Source organism: Polypterus senegalus, chromosome 16 (assembly GCF_016835505.1).
Source record: "Polypterus senegalus isolate Bchr_013 chromosome 16, ASM1683550v1, whole genome shotgun sequence".
In the NCBI taxonomy this organism is placed as follows: Eukaryota; Metazoa; Chordata; class Cladistia; order Polypteriformes; family Polypteridae; genus Polypterus; species Polypterus senegalus.
The window spans coordinates 75,083,244-75,098,593 of NC_053169.1; the positions used below are offsets into that span (position 1 = coordinate 75,083,244).

Genomic DNA, 15,350 nt, shown 5'->3' on the forward strand with positions numbered 1-15,350 from the left:
TGGTTCATTTTCTTCTCTAAGCCAACAATCCTGAGTTCAGCCACTTTCTCTGCAGCTATCAAAAATAGTGTTGTAAGAACTATGCCTGGTTTGCTACAAAAATGCAGCGCTTCTTTTACTCTAACTTGACATGATATGATATGTTGGCTATCTGTATACTTTTTATTATGAATCTCTTCAGCTCTTACGTGTTTCTGTTTCATTTACCCTTAGTTATTGTGTGTCTGATATCTTGGGTTTTTATTGTACAGCACTTTGGTCAGCCTTGATGTTGTTTTTAAAGTGCTAAATAAATAAATAAATAAATTTAGAGACAGTAACACCTATAAAGTGGAGATGGCCTAAGCCCTTTAGTAAATGAGGGCCTTAAAAACGGAATTAATGAACTCCTCTATCAAAAAGACCTACTATGTGGCTGGGCTCATATTTGTTTTGGCAATGTGAACTGAATGCTGCAACTGTTAAGTTATTTCTGCACTATAAACCACAAATCGCAAAGTACACAAAAAGTCTTTACTTAAAAGAACTCTGCCAACTATTGCACTTTTAAGGCAAACATGTCCTCAAGGGGAAAAGAGAACAGTGGTTTGTTTGTTTTTTGATAAACGCACAATATCATATTCAAACATGGTGTCTGTATGTCCAATTAATAATCATTTAATTAAATCATAATTCTTTATATAGCACTTTTCACACCATGCCAAGCACTTTATATAGTGAGTGTGGACCCACTTCAACCACCACTAATGTACTGCATCCACCTGGATGATGAGACAACAGCCATTTTTGCGCCAGTACACTCACCAAACATTAGCTGTTAGGTGATAAAGGGGTGAGAGACAAATAGCCAATTAGAGACAAGGGATGAACAGGGGGCCAGAATGACTAGGCTATGGTGGGCAATTTAGACAGGACATTGGGATAAACCCTAATCTTTACAAAGAAAGTCCAGAGATCTTTAATGACAACAGAGAGTCAGGGCCTCGATTTTATGTCTTATCTGAAGTACGGCTTCATTTTTATGATACGGTGTCTCTGTCACTTCACTGGGATCCACACTCAGACTGCTTGCTCTCGCCAACACCTCTTCCATACTCAAATGTAAGGCAAACAGCATCACAGTCTGGTGAAATGTAAGAGGTAATGGCTGTTGTATGTTTAAATTTAGTGCCAGTTACATATTTACTGGCAAATACTGGCTCCCTGCTAGTAAAAAAAGAAATTATACACTTGGCCAAATGAATGGTATTTAAAAAAAAATAATACTGTATAGGAAAGATTTGCGCACATGTTTACAAACAATCTGCTTGAAACTAAGTATTATGCAATGGGATTTCACTCTTGTGGACCCCAGAAAAGGAACGGTTAAAATTAAAACTGCATTATCTCCAAACACACAATATGTTAATAAGGGGTGCCACCTTAATGAGTTATTTATTAAAATGCATTAATTTTGGATGCACAGAATTTATGGCTACCAAAAAGATCAAAAAAGGCACTTTTGTTATTAGGCTGAATACATTTTTTTTTTTTTCTTTTCAGAATATGTTCCAACTGTTGTTAACTTTCCTGTACTGGTTATCGGAGACACTTTCAAATAGTGCATACGTTTTTATAGCGAATGAGTGATATATTGCAATTCTTTGTATTGTGGGACACGGACACTACCATGAGAAGATTGCAATGGTTTGGTTATAACTCTAGCAGTAGTGACATAATGCAAGAAACTGCAGTGCTTTTACAAAAGCAAACGAATGAAAGAAGAGAGAAAAAAGAAAGGATCAAACAAACAGAACAAAGATGCAAAGCAACACTATTTAAACAAGCTGAGCTTAATAAAAAAGTGCATTTGACATAAACCTTTGGAAGACGACAATTTACTGCTGGTTAGGGTTAAGATATTTCAATATATGGACCAGCTCACTGTTGAGTAGTCCTTCTAGTTAAGGTAAATTGGCGAGCCGGTTGGCAGATTACCCTCTTATGCTGGTTTAAGATGATTTTTTTTTTTTTTTGTCAGCATGAACGGATATTTTACATTAGTTGAAGTTCATACAGTCCTCATTTATATTTATCATGAAGGACAGCTGTGGCCCATTCCCGGCCAGAAGGCCAATATATTGGAGGGACCGGGGGAGCAGACATGCACAGGACACTACCTTCTCCGGAGCACTAGATGGAAGCCCCCTGGAACAGATTCCTGCAAGGCTTCATGGGAGTATGTCTGTGTCAGGGATGGGTGTCTAGAGCCCCGTCTGGTGGCCACAATATAAAATGCTAAGGATCTGTTCATCTATCACGCAACTACTCACAAACTACTGAGCCTAGCACCTTGATCTTGGTCAAAAGCTTATGGACCGGATATGTTCTAGTAATTGAAAAAAAACCTGAGGTACCGGCAACCTTGGCAAACTGACCTGCACACTTGGGGTTCTTTTGGCAAAGTGACGGGCAAACAAAATGACATGGTGGAAAAGAAAAACACCGGTCATATCTGGCGAGTGTCATGCAAATCACCAAGGACAATAACATAATGAAGAACACCGTAATAGGAAGATGGGCAGCTCAATCTCCTGAAAATGAAGTGCAGGATACAAAATTAGCAACAAATACAGAAAAATACATATGACCAGAGGTTCGCATGTTTCACTAGTTATTTATCAAACAGTATTTTTTTACTGTTTTTATTTATGTGTTCATTTATCTATTTTCAGTTCACACTTTTTAAAATACATCCTCTTTGAAACCTGACCTCTCTCTCTCTCTCTCTCTCTGAAAAATACAAATTCAACAATAAAATGATTTTTCATCAACTTGCAGTTTTAAAATTTTGCTACAAATCTGAAATTGATCTCATTTAGGTTTAAGAGCCATTTCCTAGTTACATAAGATTCATAAATTTTACAAAATGATAGTGCATAATCTATGGGAGGTTCCTATAACCTCCATCAGTTGAATATAATTGGTATATTCTAGCTATTTCTAACTGCTCTGACTAAACATTATTCTCTGTTAGTGATCAGCATTGGCGTAGAGGGCATATGTTTTTAAACCGTGCTTCTCGTGCCTTTGGAGCATTGCATACCTTGTGTGCGTGTTTTGTGTGTTAAGAAACATGTAAGACTAAGCACTTAATTGAAAGTGCTCTGCCATACGTTTAAGGCGTACAGAAGAAGAACTTAAAAATCTTTAAGTATAGAAACAACTGAAGTTTTACAAGAAAAGCTAAATTTAGAGAAGATCCATTTTTCCTTTTTTTTTGCATTTTATCCTACGTGTGTAACGTTTTTCTTTATTCTTGTGTGGATTACTTGCTTTGAATTTTCACTAAATATTTTTAAAACAAATTTTTGGACTGAGAGATTTCTTTCGGCACACGTTTTACCCATGCTTGAACTCGTCTTACACTCCGGAGGCTACATTAGATTTTTTTGCAATGGCACTAAAACATATGGGCAAAAAAAAGAGAAAAATAAATTAGCATTTGCCATAGTAAATTCTGAAATTCCACTTTGACTAAGAATCTTCATTTTGGTGCACCACTTGCATTATTTCAAAAAAATAGGGGGGGAAGTTAATTTAGGACTTCTTTACAAAAAGAGTTGTGGGAATCTGGAACAAACTACCTAGCCAAGTAGTCAAGCAGAAACCTTGACCACCTTTAAAGAAGTATCTGCATGAGATATCAGGACGGCTTAGCTATTAGCTAAACAAAAAAAAGGTTGATGGACTGAATGGTCTCCTCTTGTTTGTCAAATTTCTTAATATTCAATAATAAATTCTGAAACCCAGTCATGTTTTCTTGTGAACATGTTTGATTATGAATTTGATTGCACTAAAACACAACAGTACTGCAAGCCTTACCTCAATCTGTTGGACAGTCAGGTCCAGGAAAGTGTTCTCGTTTCGGACACTGATAAGGCTCTTGGGGCCTTTACATCCCATGCTGGTGCCAAGACCTCCATTGAGCTTCACCACAACCAACTTGTTCAGTACCGATGAGATATTATCTGGAAGACCCCTGGATATGATCTTTTCATAAGGCTGAATCTGAAAAGAGATTTTTTTTTTAATTTAATGAGCACAAAGAGAGAAAAAAAACACACTTCAATATCTGCTACTGTTATAAAAGGATAAATGACGGCAAAAGCTGACCAAGTCATAGATAAGCAAGGCATGGTTTCATTTCACTTATCTTCCTTTATAGATTTTCTGACTTTCCACCTGCTATCTTTCCTAACCTCACAGGACTTCCTCCTAAAAGTCTATTTTGCTCACCTGTACACCCTGGCATTGCAGTTCAACCTGCCTAATAAAGATGGTTCATGTCAGATGGTGTCTTATTGACACTTGAAATAAGCTTTATGTCAGGATTGTTTTCAAAACCATAAAATCCAAAAACCAAACATATCAACGTAAGCATTTCTACAATTTCATTACTTTTTTAGTGAACTGATACCTGTAATATGGACATGTACCAAAAACAAAATGCATGCGTTTAATTCTGCCTGCAAGTAACATCACTAACAAACTTGCATTACTTTTCCAGGACTTTGCTACTTGTCTATTAATCTTTTGAAAACAAACAAACACATTTATATATTTTTTTTGGTATTAACATTACAACGCCAAGTCAGCGTTCTTGCTATTCCAAAAAGAACTACAGTAATCCCTCCTCGATCGCGATAGGCGAAAATCCGCGAAGTAGAAACCATATGTTTGTATGGTTATTTTTATATATTTTAAGCCCTTATAAATTCTCCCACCCTGTTAACATTATTAGAGCCCTCTAGACATGAAATAACACCCTTTAGTCAAACGTTTAAACTGTGCTCCATGACAAGACAGAGATGACAGTTCTTTCTCACAATTAAAAGAATGCAAACATATCTTATCTTCAAAAGAGCGCCGTCAGGAGCAGAGAATGTCAGAGAGAGAGCTCGCTAAGAAAAGCAAACAATCAAAAAATCAATACGTGCTTTTAAGTATACAGAAGCACCGCGATAAAGCGGCATTTTGTAGAGGAGCGTCCGTGTCCTCTCTGCAAACAGCCCCTCTGCTCACACCCCCTCCGTCAGGCAGAGAGAGCGAGAAAGATAGAGAGAAGCAAACAAGCACAGCGCGGGAAGCATATCTTATAGCATTGAGGAGTTTTAGTTAATATGTAATACATGCTCTGATTGGGTAGCTTCTAAGCCATCCACCAATAGCGTCCCTTGTATGAAATCAACTGGGCAAACAAACTGAGGAAGCATGTACCATAAATTAAAAGACCCATTGTCCTCAGAAAGTGTCGAACCAGCGAAAAATCCGTGATATATATTTAGATGTGCTTACATTTAAAATCCGCGATAGAGTGAAGCCACGAAAGTCGAAGCGCGATATAGCGAGGGATTATTGTATACGTAATTATCACTCGTTTATAGATTCAGAGAATTACATTCACAAGGTGGTTCAGTTTTGGGTGGTCTAGTGTTACTTTTTTTTTCTTCTACAAAGTTTATTATTTTTCTCAGTCCTTATTCTTTATATACTGAAGGTCGTGTATTAACTCTTCCTTTCATAATGTTTTATGATAGCTTTGTAAAATCATAAATGTTCTATTCAAAATCCATACAACTGCTGTCTTGAGTTCTTACTTAAATTGCAGACTGAAAAGGAGCAGAAGCCTTTCTTAGCCACATCAGGTAAAATTTCTGAGGACCTGCTTGGAGGACACCTCAAATGAACAATGGGAACGCCTGGTAGCCATGATGCATGCGCGTAAGCGTTCTGAGCGTGAAGTATAAACAAGCTCTTAGACTGTGGCAAATGTGCATCTTGTTTCCTCTCTTTTTATGAAGAGGATATCAAAGTGAGCCATGATTTTGGTGTGTATCCTATTTGGCAACTAAGAGTTGCATCTGTTTTGTTTACAGATGATGCTGCCTTCTTGTGTACTGAAATGGTTCACAGCCAAGTGTAATGTGGCTGGGGTGAGATTTAGAACCTCAAAAACCAGAGGTCAAGGCCCTCGCCTAAAAACTGTGGCTTATTTCATACAGGGAAGTGGTAAGCAGCTGTCCCAATTGAAAGAGTTTGAGTTTCTCAGGTTCCTGTTTATCAAAGAGTATAAAAGTGGTTATAAGGAAGACTGATGAATCATTGCAGACATTTAAAAATTTTGTACTGAACCAACTCCACAAATGAAACGTGCAATTAGCTGGTCATTTTTATGGCTTATGGACACAAACTCTTGAAAGGGACAAAACGAATGAGAGCACAAGTACAAGAAGCCAAAAAGAGATGGCAGGACAAAAATTGAGGGGAACTATCTAAAGTCATTTACGCATGTAGTTAGAATGGCCCCAGGCACCTCCCATTTTAGATACACAAGACATTACCAGCTGAAAGACAGCCCAGGGCAAAGCCAGGACACACTGAAGAAATGAAACCCCGCGACTGTTCTGGGTATTCCACCGATGGAACTCTGCTCAAACAATTCACTGGGGTTTGTTTCATAGTCCATATATTCTAGTGAGTTGCATGCTAATGTTTTGTAACTGGATATCAACAGTTTAAAGAAAACATGCCACAAGTCTCGAGTACATCAAGGGAAGAGTAGGTATACAAACAAACATTTTGCATAATGGCTGAAGAGGAACTTGAAGTTTCCATTGAAACTTATTGTTTTAAATGCTAACCACTGGGGAAAATATATATTTTTTCCTCACCTCTATTTGCCGATTCTAAAGCAATCTCAAGTGAAAATGCAACAGATTTCAGCTCCTCAAAGAAGTTGTGCTGAGGTGCAATATCACCTACAGTATTTGTAAAGGGAGGAATCAAGAAAGATTGAAAGTGGTTGGGGACCACCTGGGTAAAATAAATAAATAAATAAATAATTCACAGGTGCCTCATGTCCTGGCGCAGCCTAGGTTTGCCAGTGCTCTGCAACTTTCAGGTTTATTCAGCAAATAATTCTCTTCCACTGAGTTCTGTACTTTTTTTAGAAACGGGTTCCCAAGTGAATGCCAACTTCTGGTGGCATCATTCTTTAAATAGAACCCAGAGCGGAAGAGGCAGGATCTTTGGGCAAAAGCTGAAGTGTCATCACAATTTGTATCGGGACTTATTCTTTGGTCTGCAGGGTGAAAAGAAGGAGGTATTGGTGGCCATTTTCTTTCTCATGCTGGGGATGGATGGCTTACCTTACTAGAGCCTTGTAGATGCTCCCAATGTGACATGTGTGACACTGTGCCAAAGTGGAAAGTGGGATATTGCCACAACAGACGTTCCAAACTCTCAGAGGTCATATAAAGAGAGCTGTATGGATGCTCAAATGTGGCTCCATGCTAGAACTGAACTGTTCATCACATGACTTCTGTCATTTCAAGAGGTGTTTGTTAGATTTGGTGAGCAATGAGTCAGCAAGAACAATAAGCAAACTAAATTTTCTGCGAGGAAAAACTGCATCCACATCTTTTGTCATAACACAGTGCTGGCAATATGTTCCACAGTTATTTACCAACACAGTAACAAAAACAGTTTCAAATTATGTACACCAATCTTAGTACTGCACTGTGAGGAATTATACAACACTTTACACACGTGTTTATTTGAAAAATGTGAATTAAATCCACTTCTGAATGCACGTTAACCTATGTCCAGGCAACAACATGGTAGCTTTCTCCTCTGCAGCATAAACTAATTTTATAAGATGCTTAGTAAATAGACTGCTTATATACATTTACATGGCCTCTCTTCTAAAAGTGTGACATTCTCCAATTCCAAATTTGGACTCACCATAGAACTACACATGTAATTCATATATTAACAATGTATTTAAGAAATGTTTACCCAGTCTAATCACAATTGCAAGATAATTAAGAAATGTACGCAAGTTGCATTTTTTGCAGCTTTTCTCATTTTATATCATTTTTGCCCTCAAGAAGAAATGAATATGTAATGTTCACAAAGCGCACAGATGATATTTTCTCCGTAAAACCTGAAATCGCATACAATGCAAACACTAGTTATGGTTTTCTCAATTTCAAGGCCAAAGTATACGGTGACTACATGATGACAGGACAATTTGAAGTTCACTTCATGTTCCATTTTTTTATGTTCAATCATGTGCTTGTGTGAACTAAAGGGATGAAATCTTTGCAGTCTGATCACATAATGTCAAATACACAAGAGATTGTTACAGGCCCAACTCAAAATGTAGTTACGATCTTTGATTTCTGTAATTAATGCTGTAATCCTAAATTGTTTATAATCTAAAATAGTTATGTAGCTGCCAAGCAGACCTGTGCTATTTACCTTGCTTCCAATCTGCTGCACAAAGATAAAGGATTTTAAAGATGGCTGAGGAAAAAGTAAAGAAATGGACCTACAACTAAAGATAGGTGGAAACTAAGCGGCAAAAAGAAATTGTGTGCACTTAAAACGTCTGGGTAATTTTAAGAAGTATGTGTCAACTCTTGTCTTGTGATGGTCAAGTCAGTGTTTGGAAGATGGCATGTAAAGAAAAAAAAAGTATTATGGTGTCCCCTATTTCACACGTGTAGCAGTGCTACAACTTAATGGACTCCACTTCCCAGCTGCCCGAGGGTATTGCCCTCATTGGACATCTGAAACAGGAGCAGGGGCTGCTGGGGACAAGACGGGCCAGCGGAAATCTTGAAAAGGAGCCAGTGAAACAGCAAAGAAAAGGGTTGTCTGTGTTTCTGTTCACTTGTTTGTCTCATCAAACATAAGCCCTGTGGAATATCGTTTATACCCTGGATCGTGAACCCATAAGGATGTATGGACTATCTTGTACCTGCCTGTTGTGTGAATAATGGTGGATTGGTCGTCGTGCATCTTCAGAGGGAGCATTCCAACATATCTCACCCCTCTCCACATCAGGATGTGACTGTTTATTATTTTACTTACTGAAAGCTGTTCCTGGTATCGTCATCTTTCGCTCTATGCCACTTCTTCTGTAACTGCTGCTTATGGACTGATTCATGGACACTGCTGTGGGTGTTGTATTTGTTATCACTAAAGGAGAAGGGGAGGATTATTTGATTTTTTGATGTTTGTATTTAATTTCCATTTAATATATTATTCATTCATTTATTTGATTTCGTGGATTCCCGTCTCTGTCCGTGAGTGAGTGTGGGTCGGGCCAAGGCTGGGTGGGTCCCTACCAAAAAAATGAATAAATCACTGTCCCATCGATGGTGTGAATCTGTGCGTCACTGGACCACTACACACTGAAAGCCAAGAAGAAAAAATATTTGGGAAATGAACTGAATGACCAGATGAAGACAATATGAATTTTCACTTGTCAACTTGTTTAACAAAAGACAGCATACTAAATCCACCTTGTAAAATAGGTCACCAATGGCATATGCTCAGTACCCCCCAGTCAATTGCAACATCAGGTGTGACTTTTGTCATGATTGAAGATTTTAAGGTGTCACTCTGGCATGAGGAAGGTGTAAAATAGATTCGGCGGCGATTTTTTTGGCTGCTAATATTTTTCTTTAATGACATTTACTTCTCAAAGATATAAAAAATATATCAGAATTACACCAGTGTGCAATACAGTCTTTATTAGAATAAGGAACCCATTATTGTATAGAAGTATGCAAATCTCAGAGCCAACATCCAATGTCCTGCATTCCAAGCAGCCAAGATTTGTTCTCATGGGGCAGGTCATCTCTGTGGCATATGCGGTCTATGAAGTTACTATAAAAACAACTTTTACAGTGATCAGAATGGAGCGGGTGACATGTTGCTGCACAGCAGACCAACTCTGCGCCCAGAATTACTGTTGAAGACAAAATGTGGCGAGCCAGATAGCTGATTCTGTGAGAACAGCACACTGGAGATTAACAGAGAAGATAGATATCGGTGCACTGGTGTCACAATCTCAATATAATAACAATTCATTTGGAAGACCTCTGTGATAACCTCTGAAAGTCCCAAAATATGTCAGAAAAAAAAAAAAAAAGCTGTCTCACTTCATGACGCCAACATAAGGTTTACAAAATGAAGATAAAATTATATTATATAAATTGTTCAAAAAATGAGGACTGATTTAGAATATCATTACAAGAGAATCTGGTAAAACAAAAATGATGATAGAGGAGACTGAAATGACATGAAAGATCACAGTATTGGGAGTCCAACTGAAGTTTTGAAACAGGAAGCAGATTTTTTTTTTTTTTTTTTTTAAAACCAGCCCAAAAAGTAAGTTGTTAGTTTGTAACTGGAGCACCATAAAGGGGTCTTTAGTCTTCAAAAGGAATTTCCACTGCCTAGTCCAATTTCTTCTTGCTTGAGTTGTGCAGAAGCATAGCAATATGCCGAGCCTCAGACGGGATAACAAATATAGTGTTTCGAATTTAGCCAGCTAACAGGAATGCATCTCTTCAAATGGCAAGGCATCACTCTCAGAAACCGGTCGGTCATAACCTTGCCCTTCACAAAATGTCATTGACATATTTCTTTTGAGCAACTAATCTCAATTTAGTATGTACTATTTATAAATTACTGCAAATAGCACTGCAGTAAACAATACACTTTCATTGCACAGTCACACTGGGACTAGAACAAAGCGGGGGGGGTGTAAAAAAAAAAAAAGGGGGAATAAATAAATACACAACAGCTTCCTAAGGCTATACAGTAATACTATACCCCAGATCATCCATCCAGCTATATCCGTACTACAGGGTCACGGGGGTCTGCTGGAGCCAATCCCAGCCAACACAGGGCGCAAGGCAGGAAGCAAACCCCTGGGCAGGGTGCCAGCCCACCACAGGGTGCGCACACAAACACACACCACCACCCACACAACAAGCACGCACTAGAGATCCTTCCTTCAATGTTTTAAAGAGTTGCTGAAAGGCTCAGTGATGTGTATTTGTGAGGGAGAAAATTGCTCTGCTCAAACTAAAAGCTGCATTTCTCATTTTTTATATAAAATATCTGTAATACTTAATAATATGTAACCTGATTTTTATACAAAATATACTGTACATTTCTCAAATTTAAATGACTTCAAGCCTACGCTATTTAAACAGAACCCATCCTAGACCATCCACACCAAAGAGTACAAATAATCCTTTAAAATAATGCAACATTAGGTAAAAATTGTTCAATGTATACCATGTCCAGTCAACTGATACTAGACAAAATATTCCACTGATCTTGTTGAACTGGGCCATGTGAGAAAGTTTAGAGGCAGAGTTATTGATAAGCTTATACATTTGACAGACAAAGGGGACATAAATGAGGGGGAAAAAAACTCAGTGAACACTACCAATATTCAATAATTCTAAAGAGAAAGCCAATCAAAACATAAACAGGGAAGCTAGGTAACTAGGGATGGCAAGTAATTTGCAAAGTAAAACTGTTTATCCATAGTATTAAATTAAAGCTGTGCAAGAAAATACTTAAATAACAAAACACAAAAAGTAGATATTTACTTGATCTAAAGAACCCTTGAAATGAAAAGACATTTCCTCTTCTCTTTCCCAGATTTTGATTTACATACTTGCTTGCTTCATTTTACAGTCTGGCACCTTTATAGGTGAGCTGATAATGCAATACATCTGTACATACAGTATGTGATTTCATGTCTAAATGACAAAGCTGAAGCTCTTAGTGGTGTGGAGAGGACACATGAATCTGGTGAGCCTGAATGATGTGTACCGATATGAGTTAGTAATACAGATCGTTTCTGAGGAGTGTCAGGGTGTATTGCTGTATATTCACTGCGATGCATCATCAACACTCTGAAGACAACCTGCATTTTGTTGCGCCATCTTTTGGAACCCAGAGCCAAGCATATTATAGGTACTTATACAGCAAAACACAATGCTTCGGCATTCTTGCTGATGGCAAATGCCTATCAAAATGCACAAAATGCCTAAACAAAACTGTCTCTCTTTAAGTTCAGCATTTGAGGGCCAGTTTAGAGTTTATTTTGGTTTATTACAGTGAACAAATGGCTTGATATGAAATGTGTGGTTCACAAACACTACTAGATAAAAAAAAAAATCAAGTCTCCTGCTAATGCCGACTGACTAGCTCCTTTCTCTCCATTTGAAGGCTGAATTCTTTATTCTGTTATAAATACACGTTTTTCACAGAGAAAGAAAAAATACTGCAGCTGAAGTCACTCAAGACTGCAGTACGCAGGTCAGACTACTGTGTCTAAAATAAAGGGAAAGGTCATCATTTCTTCATAAACTCTAGTACACATTGATTAAACACATTCTTTTATTGCCATTTTCCTCCTGAAGGCAGAAAATGTACACTTCACCTTTATTATAGGGTAAAATATTAATGCATTTACATTGATCACACAATTCACCACAAAACATACTTACAAAACACAGAAGCAGGTAGACAACTTTACTGGTAACAGCTATGATGGTTTGCTTCTGTATCAGTTTATAACCCCTTTAATCCTATTCACTGGACTTGCCCCAGAGGTCTAAAATGCACCCCTCTCTTTGACGATGCTTAGAGATAGGCTACAAGTCTAAAATAAAATACTTCCTATGAGTTGTATCACACTTCCATATTGACTAGAAAAACTACATATTAGTGCACTCCTCTTTACGCTTTGCACTGTGGCATCTTTAGGCAGGATATCAGCTTGCATTCTTGTTGTGATTTATGTACATTTGGGCATTAAAATAAAAGTGAAAAAACAGTTACAGAATAAACACAGCACTCGTTGTTGTTGCTGCTCACCAGGCTATTTTCTGTGGGCCAAAAATCATGGGTATGGCATTGGTCAAGGACTTTAGATAGATTTCAGGATCTCTAGCTTCTTAAAAGACACTGTCATGTGATAGTGTTGTGCACCTGGGACAAGACCAGCTCATTCTGATACTTGTGAAATAATCAGTTTTCAAAGATGTCCTCATATTGGTCAACATTGGAATTTCTTGTGTCCTGTGTGTGGAAAGAATATCAAGACTCCGAATCATAGCACAAAGCTCAGATGTGACCAATATGGACATTATGTTACTAGAAATAACTTAAAACATTCCCTCACCCCGCTCAGATTTTAATGAAATCTATTCTATCATGACTAAGAAGAACCAAGATGGTATGAAAAGTAGGAGGTGTTTCCTTAGGACCAAAACTACTACCCACCAGCGTGGCTATTGTATATCTAATCTACACTACTAAAATATGAACAAAGGTTTGGGAGATTCTGACAGGAGGATGAGCAGACCTGACTAAAATCAGCCTTCTGGCCTGCTCATCATTTCAGAGAGTTTAAGAACAAAAGGTTACAAAGGATATGAAAACAATACATTAACAGTAAAATTTCCATATTAAGTCATATTTTCCAAACAACATTGTGCTTTCAAGTGAAAACAGTAAGTGGAGGATTTAATATGTAATACTGGCAGGGAGATCAGTTTGATTGCTGATGAGAAAAAAATACTAAATAACTGCTATTCAAATAAATAAACAGTAGTATCTATTTTTTTTTTAATAAGTTATATGGCCATGAAAGCGGTTTAATTACTTAAGGGTCCTTTTTTTGTATAGCGCTAAAGCTACATCTTCTCACATGGAGACCTTAGCAAATAGCATTTCAAATCCCAACCATTATCCTTAATGGAGAGATGATCTATTCATAATGAGTCCCGTTCTTTACACTAGTGGCACAAATTCAGAAGCCAACCACTCAATTATCTGGGGCCTGTCAAACAAACAAGCCCTGTGCCATAACTCACACGACTGTATTAAAATGAAAAAGCTCACCATAACTCTAATCTTGTCAGTGGAAAGCCTGTGATTGCAAGGTCATAAACCTTCTTCCAAGGTTGTCTTTTTAAAAAGTGGTTTGTTAATTAATGACATAAAAATGCAACTAAAATATTAATTACAAAATATGTATATTTTATATACATATATACACACATACACAACACTGCACAACAAAGTTTTTGCTTCTTGAACACTATTGGGTGTTTCTTATAGATTTTTGGGTGCTGATCACAAATATCACATCAAAATCTACCCATCATGCACCATTTTAGTTTTGTCATGATTTATTCTTATATTTGTATTGAAACATTTTCGCTCCCATAAGTGACTTATCAACAGCAGTTTGTACAGCCTCGGCATGTCCAGGCATGGAATCAGGCCAGGTTGGAAGATGTTCTGTGGAAGTTGACATCCTGGGCAGGTCTGAACACTGTTACTTCTGTTTGACTAATGTGTCTGGTTTCTCTGACCAAAAACAAGAAGTCAATTGAATATCCTAATCTGCCTTCAACAATGAGACCTGTGCCACATGACGACAGTCTTCCAATTCCGAAACCACCAGAGGATTGGACCTTAGACGAACCAGATGAAGAAACTGCAATGCAGGGTACGGACAGTGACATTGACCCTGATTTTTAACCATGCTCATCAGACGATCCACATCTGATAACACAGTATAAATTGAACGATTTGGTCAGAGATTTGAGTGTGTCAAAAGCAAAAGCCGAGCTGCTGGGTTCGAGACTACAGGAATGGTGTTTGCTGTCGCCAGGTACGAAAATTTCTGTGTTTCGAGGCCGACATTGAAATATTACAAAATTTTTTGTACAAGTCAACAGTCTCTGTTTCTGTTGTGACATTCAAGGATTGTTCTCAGCCTTGGGTTGATTTCGTCAATGTTAAGCCTGAAAGCTGTTCTGCTACACAATGGCAACGTTTATCCTTTAATACCTGTTGGCTATGCAGCACACATGAAAGAAACGTATGAGAATATGGAACTGTTGCTGAAGCACATCCAGTATAGCAGGCACAACTGGAATATCTGTGGAGATCTTCGTTGTTGCTCTGTTACTAGGACTGTAGCTTGGCTATACAAAGTACTGTAGTTTCATCTGTGAATGAGACAGCCGTGCCAAAGAGTCATACTATTCTCGACAGAACTGGCCACTCTGTAAAAAGTTAGTTCCAGGACAGAAAAATGTGGCACATGAATCGCTTGTCGACCCGGCAAAGACATTTTTGCCTCCTCTTCACATAAAACTGGAACTCATGAAGAATTTCATGAAAGCATTGAACAAGGAAGGCAAAGGTTTTCGTTATTTAAGACAGATGTTCCCAAGAATAACGGACGTCAAGATCATAGAGGACATTTTTGTTGGACTCCACATCAGACATGTTATGAGTGACAAGCGGTTTGAAGATCTGTTAGTTGGGCCGGAAAAAATTGCCTGGAAACCCTTTAAAAACATTGTTGACAATTTTCTGGGCAATTACAGAGCCCCAAACTACATTCAGCTGGTAGACAAACTTCTCAAAGCATACAAGACAATGAAGTGCAACATGTCACTCAAGATTCA

The 15,350-nt window shown here is 37.9% G+C and overlaps 1 protein-coding gene across 2 annotated transcripts in view; it reads right to left on the bottom strand.

Annotated features, from left to right (window-relative positions):
- ugp2b (UDP-glucose pyrophosphorylase 2b) overlaps nucleotides 1-15,350 on the bottom strand; it is a 67,273-nt gene that overhangs the window by 15,237 nt on the left and 36,686 nt on the right. For both annotated transcript variants that reach the window (XM_039738456.1, XM_039738455.1), the window contains exon 4: nucleotides 3,865-4,050. In XM_039738456.1, the coding sequence (XP_039594390.1) occupies nucleotides 3,865-4,050 (186 nt within the window). The remainder of the gene's footprint in view (nucleotides 1-3,864; nucleotides 4,051-15,350) is intronic.